This window comes from Pteropus vampyrus, unplaced genomic scaffold (genome assembly GCF_000151845.1).
Source record: "Pteropus vampyrus isolate Shadow unplaced genomic scaffold, Pvam_2.0 Scaffold197, whole genome shotgun sequence".
Taxonomy (NCBI): Eukaryota; Metazoa; Chordata; class Mammalia; order Chiroptera; family Pteropodidae; genus Pteropus; species Pteropus vampyrus.
Genome location: NW_011888978.1, coordinates 2,828,620 through 2,849,815, shown reverse-complemented (window position 1 = coordinate 2,849,815; position 21,196 = coordinate 2,828,620). Strand labels below are relative to the sequence as shown.

Here is a 21,196-nt window from a genome sequence, read left to right as displayed (position 1 = left end):
CTGTCATGCTGGACACACAGCTGTCTCAGGGCACCTGCACTAAAGGCTGTACAAGGAAGGCGCTGAACGCCAACTTTAGAGGCCGGAGTGCCTGGATCTAAAACTGCCATGTCCTCCACTATGTCTTGTGACCTTCAGCAGCTGGCACCTACCCTTAGCCTCAAACTCCTCTGCAGAACAAGATGATAATGCATACTCTGCACAGCTGCAAGGAGGGTTAAAGGAGAGGCTGAGGGAGGGGTCTGGCATGTGGAGGCCTCTGTGCAACTGTTTTAAGCACCTGAAGTCCATGCGAGGCCTTTAGCGCATGCCCTGCTTTTTGTTTCTTTAGAACCTTGAATAACTCCTGGTTTCATGTAGAAACAAATTAGTGAACCAAGTCAGTCAGTAACTGCACATCACAAAGTTCCGGCCTGCTCTGCAGCACTGGGGAGAGAAGAGGATGGCATAGGTTCTGGTGCCTGTAGAATGTGTCCTGAGCACATAGTAGGGTTGGCCCTGGGCTCAGTCCTTCTCAGAAAGTCATTTGCAGAGCAGCCAGTAGTTCTCAGGCTCAGATATAGACATCTAGCTTTTCCGGATTCTGCCCCCCATCCACAAAAGTCTGTGATTGAATCCTTCCCTCCTTAGGTCTGGGGGTTCTACCTTGGGGAAAGGTATGCTTCTGCCCTTTCACGCAGAACAGCTGTCATTCCCCACCCCCCAAAGAAAGAAACCACAGCTGGCCCTCTGCGGCTTTTGGCAGCAGGTGTTTCCCCTCAGCTTCCCTTCTGGCGCCCTGGTTCCTGTTCTCACATCCCTGCACCAGCGCCCCTCTGTTGCCCATCTCCTCCTTCCCGGAAGCTAGCATTTGGGGGTTGGTCTTGGGTTTGGCGAACGCACTACCCGAGCTGCCCCCTGTCTGGGAACCTCAGGCAGGGCTCTCCCCGCAGACTCCGCCAGGCTCTGGGCTCCGAGGCTAGGGAGAAAGAGACGCCGGGAGAAGCCTGGCCTGGAGGCCTTGAGGGTGGGGTCGGGTATCGACCAAAGCAGTTGCAACTGGGAGCAGGAAAAGGGACCCAGAGTAACAGCCGCCTGCACGGCGCCTCCCGCAGTTGAGGACCTGGGAGAACTTTGGCTGAAGGGTGGGGACGAAGAGGCGAGCCCGGGAAGGCGGGGCCCGAGGCAAGTCTGGGAGGCCGGCCCTGCCCCTCGGCCGGCCCCGCCTCCCCGGGGAAGGGCCACGTTGCCGGCGCCCAGGCCGGGCCTCAGCGCGCGGCAGGGAGGGCCGGCCAGGCAGAAGGCTCCTGTAGCCGCGGGAGCGCCAGGGACGCGCTGGGGCACCAGGCTCGCTCCCCGCTTCTGGCTCAAGTTCGGAGCCGGAAAGTTGGGAGGACCCGGTGAGTCGGGACCCGGAAACGCTGGCATCCGTCACCGCGCGGGCTTGTCCCTGAGAGGGGATGAAGGTCCAACTAGGAGAGGCCCCGCGGGAGTGGAGAGGGCGCTCCAGGACTCGGGTTCCGTCTTAAGCAGCTGCCCCTTTCCGAGCCCTTCGTATCCCCCTAGAGCCCCGGGGCCCGTGAGCCCCAGCCAGAGGGGCCTGGCCAGGGTCCCGGCTGCCGCCCTGTAACGCGCCGGGAAGTCGTGCTCTGCTTTCCGCTTTGGGAATCCCCGGCCTCCAGATGTTGGAGGGAGGGCGGGCTGCGCGGGGAGGGCAGGCGGTTGTGAAACTCGGCCGCAGGGCGTCCGTGGGTGCGGGCCGGAGGAAGTAGGGTCGCTGGAGAGGGTTCGGGGAGCCGGAATGAGAGGTAGCTTTTCCCCAAACCCCACTCCAGAGTCCTTTCCACAAGTTACTAGGAATGTAGAAATATGTAAATTACCAAGAAAACTTTTTTCCTACCTGTTTGCTAACGTGTGTGGAGTAGGGGGGCCCTGAGACGTGCAAGGGCCTCATCTTGTAAACCCTGGAGCACAGGATCTGTGGTCGGCTGGTTTGTGTTTCACGGAAGCGTGAACCCCGAGGGCGAAGCTCCGCCTTGGTTAACCCTTGCCCTGTGGCCTGTTTAATTAGTCTGCTTTAAAACATTACTTCCTGAGATGTCCAGTTTTGGTTTTGGTCGTTTATAATACTTTCCAGAACATGTAGCCTTTAATCTTAGATGCTCCCATCCTCTGGGATCTGCCTCCCGCCATGAATCACTGCTGCCTGACCCATTCCTGGAGACCATTGAGCTCCCCTGAATCTCCGCCTCTGCGTCCTTTTTCTTACCGTTAAGAAAGCATTGTAGTATGACCGCAGTGTCATATGTGACTGGTTAAATTCATTTCCTGTTTGGGACATTGGGGAAATTGTTCATCTCTGACCTCTTCATCGTCAGAGGTGATGATCAACCCAATCAGCCCTCTCTCTGTTCAGGTGAGGGACCCCAGGCACAAAGTGGGTCAAGTGACTTGCCCCAAGGTTGCCTGGTTCACTGCTGCTGGATTCAGTTGCTTTTGCTGTGCTAGCATCATACTTCCCCCTGGCCTTTTCTTTTCCAGGATGAATAGCCTGCGCCCCTTCCCTCTTGGGTCTTATTCTCTAAATCCCTGAATTATTTAGTGTGTCTTCTCTGACACCCTTTCAGTTTTTCCATCCTTCTGAAATTATGGAGCCTGGTACATGATACAGGAGTCTAGCGGAGGTCTATAATAAACAAGAAAGTAATTCAGTTAGGTCTCTATTATCTGTGCCTGTTCTTTGTGGATATTTTCGGCGGTGCTTTTTAATACACTAAGCAAGGCAGATATGTAGAAGGGAAAGTCTGTCAATATTCCTTCAACTCCCATACTTTTTGAAAGCTAAATATCACTTCTCCATTATTGCTCATGATGGGAAGTTGACTGTCTTGGTGTTCTGTTGCTGTTTAAGAAACATTTTTGCCAGAGAGAGAGGACTGCCTGGAGAATACCATGGAATCAGAGTCTTAGAAAGAGTTCTCACAGCTCCTGGCCTTTGAATGAAGAAACAGAGACTCATAGGGGTTGGAGGGACTGGTCCAGAGCTTCCTGGGTTTTGGCTGAGGGCTCCCACCATGGTGCAAGTGTCTTCGTACTTGATGTTGTGGACCATCGGTGTGCTACTTCCCTAAAGGAGTTGTGAAAACTCTGGCAAATCAACACCAGTTTTAAATCTATGCCTTGCAGACAAATGTCATTAATAACAGAACATCAGGGACAGGGTTATGGACTGTTGATCTGTTTTAGAAAAGGAAGATGCAGCAGATTGTATTTTCCCCAAATGAGCACACCTATAAATATCCCATTCCACATCTTGTCTCAGTTGGTCATTGTCGTCCTCCCACCCAGTGGTGGGGTTTACAGTTCTTTCCCCTCGAGTGAGGGCAGGGACTTGTGATTCTCCTGACTTGTGAGCAAGGCAGAAATGATCCGAGGCTGGATCGTGAAAAGGCTACAGCTTCCCCTGGCTTGCTCTCTTTCTGGGGACACTCACCTTTGGAACCCAGTCATCATGTTCAGAGGAAGCCCAGGCCACATATAGAGGTCACGTGGAAGTGTTCCAGCCAGCCTTACAATACTACTGATTTGGTCTTGATTCTCCTTGATTTAGTTAATAATGCAAGCAGTCCTCTGTCTAACCACTTGAATTTCATACATGTGCCAGGCACTATGATGGGCTTCGAGGTCATAGAGCCTTTCTCCTAGGGAGTAAGGTACAGCCAGGTAAGGCACGGCCACAGATTCTGTTATAGTGTGGAGGGGGAAGACGAGGTGTGGAGAGAAGGTGGTGGGAGTGTAGTTGTGGGAAGGCCTGACTCTGCCTGGGATTACAGAAAGACTCACCTGAACTGGCTTCAAAGGGTATGTGAGTGCTGTGGATAATGTTTCAGGATGAGGGACCAGCCAGAGGAGAGACACAGCAGTATACAAGTGTACTCGTGGGGGAAATAAGTAGCCTGCTGAGGCCAGAGTATGGGGTTCATGGGGTAGAGGTTAAAGATGAGGCTGGAAAGGGATGTTTCAGTCAGTCTGTTGTGGAAAGCTCCATGTGTCATAATAATGAGTTTGAGTTTTATTCAGTGGGCAGTGCAGCCTCACAGTTTTTAAGATAGGTTAATGTTGTGGCCAAGTGTGCATTTAAGAAGGATGCTCTGTCGCTATGAGGAAGGTTGCTTAGAGAGAAGTAAGATTAGTGATAGGTAGGCCAGCTGAGAGGTTCCATCAATAGTTTAGGCTTAAAACAATATTTTATAATAAAGGAAAAGAGGTAGGTTAAAGGGTTAGAGGGCTCAAAATGGGATGATGGCAGTGAATGAATAACTGCCTCTTCCATTTTCATAATACTGAAATTCTTGGGGCTGGATGTTTCAGAATTTAGGATTTTTTTAGATTTTAAAAAGGTCGTCTGGTGCATTTATGATGTAGTGTAAGGTCTGGAGCAACACCCCATAATCCACCATAATGATTTCTGTAGCCAAATGTATGAATAATCACATTAAGTGGGATAAATAAAGACCGTAAATAGCCTCACATTAGATTAGATCAGATTTCACCAAAAGAGATTGTCAAATTTTACTGCCGAAGGAGTGTAGATAGCTTCTATTTTACAGAGCTTTTTGGACTTGGGAATTATACTTAAGGGGTTGTGGGTGTATGATATCCACACGGAAGCCAGTTTTTAGGTCACAGGCAAATTCCTTGAACGTTGAGGGTCCCAGCCCAGCAGCTTGGCACACTGGAGGAGCTGGTCTGTCCTCAGGTAACTTGTAGCCAAGAGAGTTGACAGATCTTGAGCAAGAGGTGCTGTTGCTGATGGTTGTGAAGGGGAAGTGAAACTCATATAATCCTAAGACATCAGGGAAGGTGTCCTGGCAGATGGCATGGATCAGAGCATACCAGGTGAAGAAGACAGAGAAGAGCAGATCAGGCATACAGGCACATGTAAAGGCCCTGGGATGGGCTTCCTGGAGGGAACCTAGTAGAGTAGAGCAAAGAGTCAGCAGAGAGGAAACAGACAAGTGACTGGCCAGTGTTTATGTTGTCATGTGCCAGACACTGTTCTAAATACTTAGTGTGGATTATCTCACCCAGTCCTCAGTGCATCCCAATGAGGTGTTCTATTAGGGTTTCCATGTAAGAGGTGAGAAAATTGAGTCTCAGAGATGTGAAGAAACCCGGGGTGATGGCAAGCATTGCCCCAGGCTGTCTGGCTTGCCACTGTTACTCCAGTACCCTCTTGATGGTGGGACTCAGTGCAGTGCTTCTTGGAGGAGTATGTGGCCTCTCCTGGCCAAAAGGCTGGCCTTCTGGGCATGTTTGTCCCTCAGGGCACAGGCAGCTACTGGAGAGCACATGTGACCCTGACTGTGCGTACAATACTGACTTCCTTACAGCAGAGGCTCTTGCTGTAGAGAACACATGGGCGAGCAGTGGGAAACATCACGGGACCCGGAGGAGCCCATGTAGAGAAGCCTTGGGGCCTGGGAATAGGCAGGTTGTGTTCTTTTTTGGCAAGAAGAACAAGTTCTGTTTGCAGAACAGAGAGAAGTGTCATGGGTAGGAGAACAAGGGTTAAGATGGAGGTCTGGCTGGCCTGGGGTGGCTGTTTCTTGTGGACCACCCAGCCACTCTCATGGTTCCAGAGTTGCTAAGAATCCAGTCTGCTGAGGGGCCTTCAGAAGGTCGCTTTGATCTGCATGGCTTAGAAGTGTGAAGGGTAGGTCTTCCAGGGTACTGGGTATGGGCCACCTCGTTCCAATATCTGGAGGAGACGATATGGTCCCTCGGGTTTTGCCAGCAGTGTAAGGTGGCACATTGACAAACAAGTCTGCTCCTCCAGCCAGCGCTCTGGCTAATGGAGTCTCTCTTGTCTTTCCCCCAGCCCTTTACCTGAAGACTTTCCTGCCCAGTCAGTCAGGAGGCAGGAAGTTGGGGTATCCTGGCCAGAAAATTGGAAGGAAAGTTCCAGCATTGGCCACAACCTCAGGGAGAGTGAGGAAGAAACTAAAAATCTGTGTCTATCTCCTAGGAAACCCTGATTGGTACACAACTGCTGATAAAATGGAAAGTAAATGACACAGGAAAACGGAAATGGACTTGAGGTTTCTGAGAAGACTGGTGCTGCAGAGTTGTGGGGTGGATGGTTTCCGAGAGGATAACAGGTGGTGGTGGTGCTGCTGGCAGGCACTGGGGGAGTCTCCCCAGGAGGCTCCTTAGAGGCCTTTCAGGATCAGCCCCCGTGATACCGCATCTGCCTGCCTGAGAACCCAGGAGCTCACAGATAGCATCTGGGACCAAGGTTTTGGCTAAGATTAGAAAACTAGATTGTGAGGCAGATGGCAACTGGCAGAGTACCTGGCACAGGAGGGCACATACCTGAAGGTTTGGGGTGTGAAGGGGCAAGACCAGAGGCTGGAAGGCCAGGGAGAGTCACGTGGTCATAAATGGCAGCTGTTCAGGAATTGGAGAGTGTCATAAATCCTTTTAAGTACTGGGGTCTGGCAGCAGGGAGGGGTCTGGGACCATGCTTTTTTCTTGTTGAGTGTGTGTCCCAGTCTCTTCCCAGAGTCTGGTAGACAGCAGGTGTGAGATGCATGTCATTGAGTGATTGAAGAATTCAATGCAGGACAAAGGGATTGTCCCATTGCCCTTACCAATTTGCCAGCTAGGGCCATGTTGATGGATGAAGCTAGTCAGAACTGTGGGCCATTCCCCATATTTGATTTTAAAGAAACTTCATTTAGAAATTTCAAACTTACAAAAAATTTGCAAAAATCAAAATGGTATAAGGACACATATATTCCCTTTACTCAGATTCACCCATTGTAAACATTTTGCTCCATTTGCTCTCTCTCCAAGTAGAAACACGGTATTTTTGTTCTGAACCACTTGAGAGGCTGCATCTATCATGGCCTCTACCACTAATTTCTTCGGTGTCTTTTACCTAAGAATTGGGGTCTTCTTTTAAATAACCATAGTGTGGCTATCAATCAGGCTACAGTGATCCTTTAAACTACTATCTATATTCCAGTTTTGTCATTTGATCCAATAATGTCTTTAAAAAAAACAAACAGTTTTATTGAAGTATAATTGACATACAGTAAACTTCACATATTTAAAATGGACAATGTGATAAGTTTGGACATATGTACACACCCATGAAGCTATTGCCATATATCCGCCCGCTCAAAGTTTTCAGGTGCCCCTTTGTTATAACTCACCGTCCTCATCCCTAGGTAACCACTAATCTGCTTTCTGCCACTATAGATTACTTCGTATTTTCTAGAGATTTATATTACTTTGTATTTTCTGGAATCATAGTGTTTGTGCTTTCTTTTGGTCTTCCACATCTTGCATAATTACTTGAGATTCATCCACCTGTTGTGTATATCAGCAGTTTCTTCCTTTCTATTGCTGAATGTTATTCCGTTCTGTGGATAAATCACAATTTGTTTATCCAATTCCCTGTTGATGGACCTTTGGTTTGTTTCCAGTTTTGAGTGATTATGAATACAGCTGCTATGAACATTCCATGTAGGTTTTTGCATGGCATAGGCTTTCATTTCCCTTGGGTATATATCTAGGAGTAGACCTGCTATGTCTTATGGTAACTCTGTTTAGCATTTCGACAAACTGCAAAGGTGCCGTAAGGGACATTAGTTCCCTACCTCACACCATATACAAAAATTAACTCAAAATGAATCATAAACCTAAATGAAAAACCTAAAATTATAAAATTAAAAAAGAAAACAGAAAAATCTTTGCGACTTTGGGTAAGGGAAAGATTTTTGAGATATGATGCCAAAAGTATGGTCCATAAAAGAAAAGCCCTTGATAATTAGACGTCATCAAAATGAGGCACGTTTGTTCCTCATTGGACACTGTCAAGAGACTGGAAGGACAGTTTTTGCATTTTTGTCTGATGGTTAAGAAATGTTACCTAAATACAGTTTTAATTTACATTTTAATTATGAGTGAAGTAGAATATCTTTTCATATGTCTAAGGACCATTTTAGTCATTTCTGTGAATTGCCCTTGTCTTTTTAAATTTTTATTTAAATTATATTAGTTTCAGATGTTGCTCTTGTCTTTTAGACATGGACTTTTGGGCTTTTTCCTCTCAGTTTTTTAAAAGTTCTTTGTCTACTAGAGTACTGGCTCTTTGTGAAGTATGTTTGCAAATATTCTCTGCCAGTTTGTCATTAGTCTTTTTACTTGGCTTATGGTGTTTTTAGCCACGCAAAAGCACTTTATTATTGCATCAGGATTTTGAATCCTATTTAGAAAGGCTTTTCCTATAGGTTATAGAGGAATTGACTCATGTTTTCTTCTGTACTTGTATAGTTTTCTTATGTTTAGATCTCTGGTCCACTTGGAAGTTATTCTTGTGTACAGACCTAATTTAATCTATTTTTTCCAAGTAGCTGTATAGTTGTTATAACACTATTAGTAAGACCATATTTTTGCCCCAGGATTTCTAAATATCACCTTTATCATACATTAGATTTCTGTTTGTAGTTGGGTCTTATTCTAGAGTTTAAATTCTATTCCATTGGATCATGTTTATTTATATACTGTCACCACATAGTTTTAATTATAGAGGCTTTGTAACGTACAGTGTTTTAATATCTGGTAAGGCTAGTCCCTCCTCTCAGCTTGTTTTCATTTTTTTCTCAGATTTTCTTGCATGTTTATTTTTTCATGTGAACTTTAGTGTCAGTTTATCCTAAGAAAGTCTTTTTATTGAGATTTTTGACGATGCTGAGTTGTCCTGAACATCTTAAGTCTTCTTTGTGTCTTTCAGGAATTACTCTCTTGTTCATATAAGTTTTGAATATTTCTTGTTTATTCCTAAATAGTTTATCATTTCATGGCTTCTGAAAATAATATTTTCTCATCCATTATTTCTTCTAATGAGTTATTATTTATGGATATGAAGGCTATTGATTTTTGCATGGTAATTTTTATATTCTGCTCCCTTGCTCAGTTATTTGGTTGGGCTGGTTCTATCATTGATTCTTTTAGTTTTCTAGGCATATTCTCACAGCATCAGCAAATAGTTTGCTTCTTTTCCACGTCTTCTGCCTTCAGTCATGTTCTGTGTTCAGTGCACTGACTGATCTACCCAACAGAGTGTTAATAGCAGGTAGATCTTGGCCCTGACTTCTTGGGAGGGAAATGCCTCTGGTGCTTCCTTAGTGGTGGAGGTACTTGCTTTGCCCTGAGATATGACATTTGTGTAAATCAGTAACCTTTGGGCAATTCGATTTGAGGAGTGGGAGGCAGATGGGCTCACCCTCTTTCTCTTCCAGGGACGTCATGCTCCTTCCCCTTCGAACACATGCTGCTTTTCTGAGGACTCGGAACTCACTTTGGAGTGGGGAGCATGTTGTCCTGGCTCTATTCTCCCACTCAGATGGCTGCCCAGGTTAGGGGACCAGCTGCCCCTTTCCAAGACAGCCTCCCAGACCTCCCTTCTAGCTCTTTTACCTGTTCCTAGAATCCCACCCTCTCTTCCTTCACCCCGGGGCCCCATTCCGCTGTAATGATGGCTGCTTTTTTCTGTCCTCCCCTCAGGTGCATGACTGCTCTCTGATCCCAGAGCCCAGAGGACACATCCCTAGAACTGTGGGGAGTGAGCCTGGGAAGCCAGGGCAGCTTGGGGCCCCCTCGTGCCTCCCCCGCGGGGGCCAGGATGCTGAAGAAGCAGTCCGCAGGGCTTGTGCTGTGGGGCGCCATCCTTTTCGTGGCCTGGAACATCCTGCTGCTGCTCTTCTTCTGGTCGCGCTCGGGGCCCGGCCGGCTGCCTTCAGACAGCGCCCTGGATGACGACCCTGCAGGGCTTACCCGCGAGGTGATGCGCCTGGCCCAGGACGCCGAGGTGGAGCTGGAGCGGCAGCGCAGGCTTTTGGAGCAAATCAAGAAGCACCGTGTGAGGTGGGGCCGAGGGCGGAGGGTGCCCACTGCGGTCCCGCCCGTGCCTCCACGTGGGCCAGCGACTTCGCCGCCAGCCGTGATCCCCATCCTGGTCATCGCCTGCGACCGCAGCACTGTCCGGCGCTGCCTGGACAAGCTGCTGCACTATCGGCCATCGGCTGACCGCTTCCCCATCATCGTCAGCCAGGACTGCGGGCACGAAGAGACGGCTCAGGTCATCGCCTCCTACGGCCCCGCAGTCACGCACATCCGCCAGCCCGACCTGAGCGCCATTGCCGTGCCGCCGGACCACCGCAAGTTCCAGGGCTACTACCGCATCGCGCGCCACTACCGCTGGGCGCTGGGCCAGGTCTTCCACAGGTTCAAATTCCCCGCCGCCGTGGTGGTGGAGGACGACCTGGAAGTGGCCCCAGACTTCTTCGAGTATTTCCAGGCCACGTACCCGCTGCTGAGGGCGGACCCCTCCCTCTGGTGTGTGTCAGCCTGGAATGACAACGGCAAGGAGCAGATGGTGGACTCGAGCAGGCCCGAGCTGCTCTACCGCACCGACTTCTTCCCTGGCCTGGGCTGGCTGCTGTTGGCCGAGCTGTGGGCCGAGCTGGAGCCCAAGTGGCCCAAGGCCTTCTGGGACGACTGGATGCGGCGGCCCGAGCAGCGGCAGGGCCGGGCCTGCCTACGGCCCGAGATCTCCAGAACGATGACCTTCGGCCGCAAGGGCGTGAGCCACGGGCAGTTCTTTGACCAGCACCTCAAGTTCATCAAGCTGAACCAGCACTTCGTGCCCTTCACCCAGCTAGACCTGTCCTACCTGCAGCGGGAGGCCTACGACCGGGACTTCCTTGCACGCGTCTACGGTGCGCCCCTGCTGCAGGTGGAGAAAGTGAGGACCAGTGAGCGGAATGACCTGGGGGAGGTGCGGGTGCAGTACACGGGCAGGGACAGCTTCAAAGCCTTTGCCAAGGCCCTGGGAGTCATGGACGACCTCAAGTCGGGAGTCCCCAGGGCCGGCTACAGGGGCATCGTCAGCTTTCTGTTTCGCGGCCGCCGCGTCCACCTGGCGCCCCCGCAGACTTGGGACGGCTATGATCCTAGCTGGAATTAGCTGCGCCTGCCTGCCCCTCCTGGGTCCCCTCCTTGCCGTGTCATGGGCTGAGAGGACTGCGGGTCTTGGGCTGCATTGTCCTCTGTTTTCCTTTGGGGTCCATTTATCTTTTTTCTTTTTCTTTAATTTTTTCTTTTTTTTTTTCTGAGTGGCATTCGAGTGCACAGAAGATAAGATGATTATTCTCCCATTCTCAAGGGAGTCGAATCAGGGGAACCTTTCTGGGGTATGTTGGGGTGTTAAGCAGAAAACCACTGTGTGGTAGGGAGAAACTTGGGCTTGTTGGAGCCACAAACGTCCACGCGCCAGGTTTTCTCCTGGGGCATCTTAGGAGAGGTGGGCAGCTTTAGCTCTTCCCTAGGCCTCGCTTCCCTGTCCTGGCTCTTCCAGCTGGGGTGCAAGCCCTCCTCCTGTATTTGTCCTCCTTCCCCACTTTCCCCATTTGGAGGGGAAGCTGGGTTATGTGAGAAGGGAACGTATTTGTGGCCAAAATGAGACTAACCAAAGGGGTTTTATCGTCAGGGTCTGGGTGGAGCTGTTATGTTGTCAGGGTTCGGCCCCCTGCCTTGTTTCTCCCACTTCTCATCCCTGACTTCCTTATAGCTCTCCTTTCCCTGTAACCTAGCAAATCATGACTCTAAGGTGAAAAGTAGAAGGGGAAAAGCAAGACTTCTCCTCAGCTCATCCCTGGCAATGGGATGAAAGGGAGGGGGTCTTGGTGTGCTGGGGCACCCCTCCCTCATTCCTTCCTCAAAGAAACAGATTCCGACCCTGATCTCATCCTATCTAAAAGCTGATCCCTTCTCTGTCACGCTAGGAGGGCTCTGTGTTGGCTAGGTGGAAGAGAGATTGGCTCCTTCTGTCCATTTTTTCCCAGGCTTTGGTGCACAGGTTCCTTCCTCTCTGAGACCTTGGCTTCTGGGGCCCCCTCAGTTGTGAGGTAGAGCAGCCAGGACAGGATGGCCCCGGCCATCCTCCCTCTCCCCTAAACACCTCCATATCTGCTCAGATTAGGATGCAGATGGTGGGTTGGAGAGCAATGTGTGTGTTTTCATTTCTTGCCTGACCTCAGTTAATGGAAGAAAACTGAAGCTACAGAATTATTTTCAAAAATAAAAGGCTGAATTATCTGAAAAACATTGTGGTGTGTATGTGTCCTGGAAAGGGAGGAGGAGGTGGAAAAGGAGACAGTGGAGAAAGAAAGGAAAAGAGGAGGGAGAGGACTAAAGGTAGAAGCAAGAGGAAGAGGATCAGTTGGAGGAAGGAAAGCAGATGACCAGAAGGAGAGAGTGGAGAGGGGTAGCTGAAGAGGGGCCTGGTGTGAAATAAAGCCTGGGCTTGAAGGTGGACAAGGTTCAAGACTACACTCCCCTACTGCCAATCTTCTCTGGAAGTGGGCTGCAGGCCTCAGTGGGCTTGGGTTTGCTGTGAGCCCAGAGAACCATGATCAGTCCCTCTGGAAATGAACTGCGTGGGGCGCCCTCTGCTGGCTCGGGCAGCACTTCTGGGCACCTTCCAGGACCAGCTCTAGGATGCTGAGCTGATACCCAGGTATGCTGTGGCAGTGGCACTTAGCGTCATAACCAGGACTTCAGTGAGAATGTCATTTACACTCCCACTCAGAATACACACAGACTGGCAAACGGTTCCTGAAACTACCCATATAATGTGTAATGCATCCTGAGAGTTTCTATTTGCCACCAATTTTTTTTTTTAATGCTGCTCATGACCTACCACCTTGATTTCATTAGTGGGTTTGAAAACCCCAGGCTAGTCGATTTTGTTGACAGAAACCATTCCGGAACTTCCCACCAGGTGGGTCAGCTGTCAAAGGGGCTGGGATCACCTGGTCACTGAGGGAGCAGCTCTGGCCTCTTCCTGGGATCAAGAATTCCCACTGCGCTAAGGGAACCAGCCTCACAGTCATTTTAGTTTTTTAGAGTTTTGTGGAGCTAGTTTTGTCTTCCTACTTGCTCCTAGGTGAATTATTTAACCTTACTTTGGAGTAGGGAGATGGTTCATCATCCATGATTTGTGGATAGGAAAAGAGGCCCAGTGAGGCACTGGGTCCCACCTGACACCACTGGGCCAGCAGTAGTCTGGCTGCCAGACTCCTTGGTCTTAGCAGGTCTAAGTTGATTTAACAGTTGCTCACCAAGTACATTCTGGGTGCTCCACAATTAATATTAACTCATGTCCTCAAAGCAATTGTGGGTAGTAAGTGTTACTCCTATTCTACAGGTGAGGACACGGACACAGTGGTTCCCTTGCCCAAGGTGACACACCTGGTTGGGTTGGAGCAGGGATCTGAATGGAACTCATGCTGTTGACCATGACCTAATGCTGGGCTGCCCCTTTCTAACCTCCGCTGCCTTCAAAGGCTGCCCCCTCAGCCTTCCTCAGTCTCCAGTCGCCCCTTCCTCAGGCCCCAAGTTGTGGGTGGGGCTAGTCTAGGTGAAGGGCAGGTGGTCTGTGGGGTGGGGGCTGGGGGCACCCCCCAGAGAGCTGGCAGAGAAGGAACCACTCCTAGAAGACACCTATTTTTTCAAGTTCCTCCTGGAGGAGGAGCCCTTTCAGGGGTCTCTGTGCCCTGTCTCCCTTCCTTTTGACGTGGATCCTGGAGAGGCCACACTCATCATATCAAAGCATCCTCAGGTGTGGGTCCTATGTTCATGGCTGCAGCCCCTGAAAAACCACAAGCTTCCCATGGCAGTAAAGCAAGTGACAATACCAAATGGAAAGGTGCTGTGGCATTAAATGCTGCAGACTTCTGTTAACCTTGAGTTCGAAGATTTAAAGACAGTTCCAAAGAGCTTACCCAGCTCATCCAGCACCCAGGCCAGGAGGCCCCTGGCGGAAATGCCACTCATTAGCTGGCACAGCTTGCACAAGTGGCAAGTCCCCACAGGTAGAGGGTCCATGTGGTATGTGGGATCTCAGCTGCCGACAGGAGACCTAGCAGGGCCCTGCTCTGTTTGTAGGCCCAGCAGCAGCTTGGGCCAGCCTAGCACTCCTTTGCCTTGCCCTTGGCCTCTGCCCAGACCCACGGTCCTTCCTCCTCCATTTCCTGCCATTATCCTCTTGCTCTTGTTTCCTGAAAACCGCTGTTCCCATCTTCCTTCTACTCACGAGTCTCTTGGCCTTTGCCCTTCTCTCAGCATGGTCATTCTAGTGAGAGCTCATTTGTGGGGTGAGTCACCCCAGGTGTGGACTAATTTATTGGGTGAAGTCTCAGACCAGGCCCCCTTGAGCCTTCAGTACTATGTTTCATACTTCTTTCCACCGAAAACGTACTTCCTATTTTTCATATACATTTTGCTTTCTCATTATTTTCGAGTGGCTTTGTAAAAGCAATAGCTGTTTTACAAATTACTTTTGGTAAGGAATCTTACACAGCAGTTTGTATTTTTAAAAGGCCATTTTTTTTCTTTAGTTTCTGTAGGCAATGTTTTAGGTGTTTACATTTCAAAGACATGATAGGATTTACAATTTTCAGAGAGAGAGACTGTAAATTTTTTGCATTTATATCTATATAAATGCGATAGAAGATTTAACATAATTTATTTGACAATGCTTCCCATGTAATTTAACATACTAACTAAGCCTAATTAGTTTAATTTCCCCCTTTGATAGTTTCTTTGAGGTGTTTCAGGAATCCTTCTGACAAACTCGAAAGATTTAAAAAATCTTGAAGGTCAAGAAAAAGACTAATTTTTGAATCTTGAGAAACCTGTCAAACATATCAAGAGTTTAAAAACATTTGCTCAAATAAAATTATAGGTCATTGAGGAACAAAAGTTAATCATTTAATTATGATGACAGTGAAAGACTGTAGGCAAATACAGAAATTTAAATAGTTGTAAGAAAAATTTAGCTCTTTTAATAGGAAGAAGACTCCGTATACTTAAGCAGTTAAAGACCTGATGATAAAGAGCACAGGAAATCATTTAAATAAAACATAAAATCTTTGTTTTCCCTTGTAATTTCTTATTAAGAGCATACCAATAGCAAAGGAAATTTTATCCTTTTAGAAGAAAAAAAAAGCTTTAGCTTTACATAAGAATATCATTGATATTAAAGCTTAATTAAAAAAATAACAATTTAACTTTAGCTAGCTTAATTATAAGAAGTAAAATTCTCTCTCTATTCTGAAATAACCAGGACAAAATTATTTTTATTTTCTATAATGAAAATATATCTCATATTTGTATACCATCTTTTATTTAAAACATATCAATTCCTTCCACATTATTTATAATTTTTAATCCTCAGAAATCTTAATTTTAGTGACAACCAAAAGTAAGCAATCAGCATCCTTTAGGTTGGCAAATTTATGAATACATTTTATAACCTCTAGAACTGTAAGTTCTTTGGCAAATATATTTTCCTGTTGAAAAACTCTATAACAGATATCATGAATTTTTTGTAAGCCCAAATAAAGTAAAAATGTTATATTAAATGTTGGTAACTTTAAAGACATGTCTGTTTTAATTAAATGTAAAACTTAAATTAGCTTTACTATTAAATAATTTCCTAGATCATGTGATCCTGAAAAACATTTGGGTTAGTTTCTGTTATATTTCTTAATTTATGTAAGCACTTAATATCTTTAAGCCAATTAAACAGGGCTCATTATATAAACTACTTCCAATAATTTCCTCCGGAGGTAGACGTACATATATATATATATATATATATATATATAGACAGATACAACCAGAGTCCTGACAGTTTCATTAAAAATGAATTTTTTTTTAACCAAGTACAATAAGGTAATATCTATTAGTTTATAATAGTTGGAATAAGTTTATTCCTTTTTACTCCCAAAACTTTTTTCAATTTTATATTCAAAATATTCTCCAAGTTTTTATTAAGAAAAATTTCAAACCCATAGAGAAGTTGAGAGATTAGTACCAAGAAGACTCACATTCCTTCCATTGAGATGATACAATGAATAATATTTTGCCATATGGAAAATATATATAATTTTCTGTACCATTTGACAGAAAGTTGAAGAATAAATATCTTATTTTCAAATAACATTTTTTCTAATCATGTAAGTCATATATGCTCATTCTATAACTCTTGTAAAATGTAGAAAAATAACAAAAGAAAGTTCGTCCAAAACCCCACTGCCTAGATGAACTGTCTTCTCATCTGAATTTGGTTTTCACTGGGCAGGGCTGCCCTCTACTGTCACTGGGTGAATTGTCAGGTAGTGGGATTCAAACTTATATAGTCTCTTGTGGGTTTTGGTGGAACCGAGTCCTCAGACTCTCTACTTATGGATGAATCAAGAAAGTTGAGTTTCTGAAACTGCAGAACAGAACCCCATGGCCCCATACTTGAGGATTTGTTAAAGTTTTGGGTGAGGCCCACCTGAAACAGTTTGACTGACCCGTCCTTACTATATTGCTCCCTTTAATTGGGGCCCAAAGTGATGGACTCCTAGCTCCAATCCACACGCTAGCAGCTCTCCACCCAGTAAGATGGCACACACACATGGTTCCAACACCTTTCTTCCAAAACTGATTTTTCCTAGATTCTTTTCCTTCATTCGGTTCATCTGTCTTACCATTTTTTCTCCACTCACGTCTTATTTACACTTCCCACCTTCTAGGGCCTCTGGTGTAAATTCACTCCACTTTTGTTCTTTTTTCAATCTACCAACTTAGGCCTCATTGCAGATTAGTCTATTCAAGTATTCATGTTTATATATTTAAAAAGCCTCTATAAAAGTTATTATAAAAGAATTTTCTCTGTCTCTGTCTCTCACTCTCAACAGGAAGTCACACTCTCCCTACAAGCAATATTCTGCCTGCTTCTTAAGAGTTCCGAATAGCCATCACATTGAGCTCATATTGTGTTAGCTTATTGTCTGCCTCCATTCCATGGTAGACAGGTACTGATGTGATTTCACAGGAAAGGTAAATGAATAAAGTAATTTAAAGATTTCAAGGTTTACTCTCATCCCCCTTCTATCAGAGAAAATTCCAAGGAAATAGTTTGGCTTTGTCGTAAGAGTGTGGGGAGTAGCGTGAAGGAGGGAGTGAGATATTTGAAGACCTATTGCCCTGGAAGCATCAACCTAGAGTGGGCTAAAGTGCAGTGAAGAGATAGCCAGCTGCTCTCAGCTTTTTGGGCCAACAGTCTTGTCTCATTGCCTTATTGTGCCTTTTGTCAGACAGCAACTTCTTAAGGGGCTCCAGAGCCTCATGCTATGGAATGTGAAACAATCTCAAATACTCTGCTTATTTGGCATATCCAGAGAACCATGACGTGACAGAATGATGTTGTGACAGCCAGAACCATGACGTGACAGCTACATGTCTTGTAGCTGTCTCACCACTTAAGCTAACACGCACCTGCTCTTGCCTTCCCTCCATTAGCAGGTGGGGAGCCTTCTTTAATACCTGAGCTCTGCCACCGCATATATACCTGCCTTCGGGGACCAGGACAGGCTCATATCCCAACCAGGGTCTTGAAACCAGGCCTCTCTTTCTAGAGCGGCCTGACCCACTGAGTAGAGCTCCAGTAGGACTTAGGGGAAGTCTTCATCTTCCAGGCAGCCCCTGGCCCCCTCAGCTTTGAGTAACAACCTATCAAGGCTGGTCAGAGCCCAATTGCCCCCAGGCTGCACTGTCTCTGGACAAAGCCTTCGTCCCACCCCCACCCTCCCTCCACCCTGCCCCAAGCAGTGTCAAATACAGAATTCCTTATGTACCTTGCTCTGGCAAACATCAGATAGACCAGCATGGATGGAGAGTATTTTGAAAAACAAGACCAGAGATCTGAGACCTGTCTGGGTGGAGCTTATTTATTTCCACACGTTTGGACCCCAGAGAACTCTGTACAGCTTGGGGCAGGGCAATTGTTTGGGACCCACTAAAAACTGGGTCTGACTTTGTGGTCAGCTTCCAGTGGAGAGAAGTTCGAGGTGATAAATCCTATTTCTAGTGGTGATGCAGGAAACAGGTCTTCTCACATGTAGCAGGAGGAAACAGCTTTTGGTCTTTTGGGAAAATGATTTGGCAACATCCGGTAGAATTAAAATATATCTACCCTCTAGACCCAATTATCTTATTCCTGGATATCCAGTCTGAGAAAAACATCACAAAGCAAACGTCACATATAAGGATGTTATTGCCCCAATTTTTCTGGTGATCCTCAACAGTGAGGGGCCCAGCACATCACAGTTTATTTCCACCATGGATTAGGGCCTCAGTAACAGCGTTAGGGTTTGTGGGGTTAGGGCGTGGGGATTAGGGTTCTGGTGAGGACCCTGCTATTAGGGTTGGGGTAAGGCCTCATGGTTAGGGCCTTAGATTTAAGACCTGAAGGTGAGGGTTTGGCTTGGTGCCTTAAGTTTAGGGGTTAAGGTGATTGTCAAAATTAGGATCATAAAAGGTGTAACACAGGAGCTCCAGACGAGGAACCTGCCCCTGGGCCTTGGATTTTCTGAAAAAACCACTAAGAAGGCCAGCAAAGTGAGATATGCTGTTTATTATTCACAATACAAAGAGGCTTCAGCACTTGGTTAGTTGTGGAAAGGGGCCCCTGAACCTTTCTAGGGTTACCGTGAATCAGGGTGCATTTGGCCCAAGTATCAACCAAGGCTAACGTGCGTTAAACATCATGGGGGGACCAGTAGATGGCGATCTCTACCTGAAGACTCTGGTCTCCTGCAGCACTGCTCCCACCCATTGCCAGAGACTTTGGCCATGCCCCTAGTCAACCAGGGGTCCCAGGGGGTGTCCTTCAGACAGGCCAGCGATGACTCTCCTTTGAGGGAGTCCTGGTACCGTAACAGCTCCTCCAAGCAAGGGACTGAGGGCTGGATTGGTCCTCCGTTTGGGGCCCCCTCCAGGGTGCGGACTGTTGCCTGTCATTCAGTCAGGCAGGGGCTGGAATTTTTGCTCTGGTTAAGCTGCTACCAAAGGGACATCCAACACTGCTGGGCCATCGGTAGGTCCCCCTCGTTTCGCCATGCTGCAGGGCAGCCCGCCATGAGCCAATTCAGCAGCGAAGCCTTTTCTGCATATTGGATTGCCCCATGCATGCATTGGTGCAAGGAAGGGTGGGGATGGGGTGACAGAGGCTGTATGGTCAGTTCCTCCCCAGACAGTGCTACGCTGTCCGCCCCCATGTCCTAGAGTCGGAGTAGCCACCCCACGATGGACTCCGATCCTTTCTGGTGGAGCCTGGCAGCCGGTTCTACCAGCTTCCCCGTGTATATGGCCAGGTGTAGGTGTGTAGATATTTTAAGGGAGGAGCTAGGTTCTTTGAGTCCTGCCCCTCTGGACGTTCCTGTTGAGTCTTTAATTTCTGAACTATAACCAGGAAATCCTGGGATGCACCGGTGCCCTCCTCTTGGAGGAACAATTTGACCTCCTTTTCTGATTTCGATTCGCTTTCTGCTGTGGGGTCCCACTTACTGGGGTTCCATGCCGACTGTGCAATCACTGTGCAGCCACATGCTCCCTCGTAAGCTTTTGTCCCAGCACTCTCGCTAAGCAGCAGGCTAGGCCCTACAGTTGCCCCATGGTCATTTCTAACTGTTGCCCCAGAATGTCCTTATTATTAGTCTGCGTGACTCGCATGTCTCTTTCTAACTTCACTTCCTCTTCCAGAATTTTCACACTCTCCTTGGCCAGCATCTGTTCAGTAATAAATAGCCTCATGTAGTACCTACAGGAAGGGCCATCTCACTGCGACTGCCATTGCTTGTAGCTCCTTCTTCTTTCTTAAGGAACACACCCCCTCTACTTTCAGTAGAACCTGTAAGAGGCTCATAGGCCTAGTGGGGGTGTCACCCCATTCCCTGGATGGGCCCCGTGAATCTACAAGGTTGGCCACCTCAAACAATATGGACCCGGAGGCCCACCCTAGGATTCCCCCTAGCATGGGGATTCCCCCCAGCTGATTTCTACGTAGGTTCTCGCTGGACCCGGGCTTCCCCCTGGCAGACTTGGAATTCCCCCTAACATGTTCCCATTTGAGGAGGCCACCTCAACTGGGGTGTTTTTCAGAACATCCTGCCAACTACGCCAACTGTAACGCAGGAGCCCCAGGCCAGGAACCTGCTCCTGGACCTTAGAAGTTCCGAAAAAACCACCAGGAGGGCCAGCAGAGTGAGACATGCCATTTATTACTCACAATATGAGGAGGCTTCAGCACTTGGTCAGTTGGAGCTATAGGAAAAAGCAGCTGGCCAAGAGCAGGCATTGTTTTAAATGCAATCAGAGGGGCAGGGCACTGCATTGCCTCATCCTGGGGAACAAGGGTCTTCCCCCATGGATGAGAGCCGGATGTGCGGCCTAGCGAGTGCTGGGGAGGGCTGGACCAGCTGTGTCCTCGAGTATAGCAGGGAGACAATGTCCATGGGAATGGCCAAAGGTGCAGGTAGTGCTCATGGGAACAACAGGAGTGTCCCTGGGAGCAAGCACAGCCCAAGGAACACTTTGTTCACTGTCCTCCTTGGGGCTACTGACCCAGCAGTCCTCTTTGCCTCCTGTGTCTGTGGAGGGGCTATGTTTGAATTAACCGCACAAAAGGAAGTGCTAGATCACTATTGGCTGATTCATATAGATCTCTCGGGTGTGTTAGGGAAGAAAAGTAAGATGCAGGGAAATGCACATACTATAATCTCATTTGTGTAAAACAAATGGTGACCAACTTCTGTGTACCCTTTATGCTGATACACATACATTCATGTGAGCATGTTATTAACGCTAGATAAAAGGCAGGGAGACGAGAGGAAAGAACAGTTTTTTCAAAGTCATATTTTAAAAGGAGGGACACTCACCTCTTTGGACACCACTGACCTCACAGGGAAACCACCACTGGTCCACAACTTTCCCTCTTCTGACTCCTGTCCACCTTTCCACACCCAGTCACCTGTCTATGGACATCTTGATTTACAAGGTGAGGAATACAAATGATCTTCAGGAAAGATCCAGACCCGCTTCTGTTTACCACAGATTAAACAGAATACAGTACAAAATTAAACATCTTAGATCATAAACCTAAGGCCTCTGGAAGAGAGTCTCACCTGTAAAAGCCATGGTATCTTGCTCGGAGGTGGTAGCAGCGGGGGGCACTGCCTTAGGTCAGCATTGGCCTCATCCAGGAGCCGAGGATCTCTTAAGTTGTGTTAGACCCTCCCCTCGCACTTAAGCC

General features: G+C 47.5%; 1 protein-coding gene across 3 annotated transcripts in view; it reads left to right on the top strand.

Moving 5' to 3' along the window:
- MGAT1 (mannosyl (alpha-1,3-)-glycoprotein beta-1,2-N-acetylglucosaminyltransferase) overlaps nucleotides 1-12,154 on the top strand; it is a 17,357-nt gene extending 5,203 nt beyond the window's left edge. For 2 of the 3 annotated variants that reach the window (XM_011371992.2, XM_011371993.2), the window contains exon 3: nucleotides 9,556-12,154. In XM_011371992.2, coding sequence (XP_011370294.1) covers nucleotides 9,674-11,017 — 1,344 coding nt within the window. In that variant the 5' untranslated portion in view covers nucleotides 9,556-9,673 and the 3' untranslated portion in view covers nucleotides 11,018-12,154. Of the gene's footprint in view, nucleotides 1-1,221; nucleotides 1,380-9,555 lie in introns of those variants that run through there. The other variant, XM_011371991.2, reaches the window with a different exon arrangement.
- Nucleotides 12,155-21,196: the final 9,042 nt, after the last annotated feature.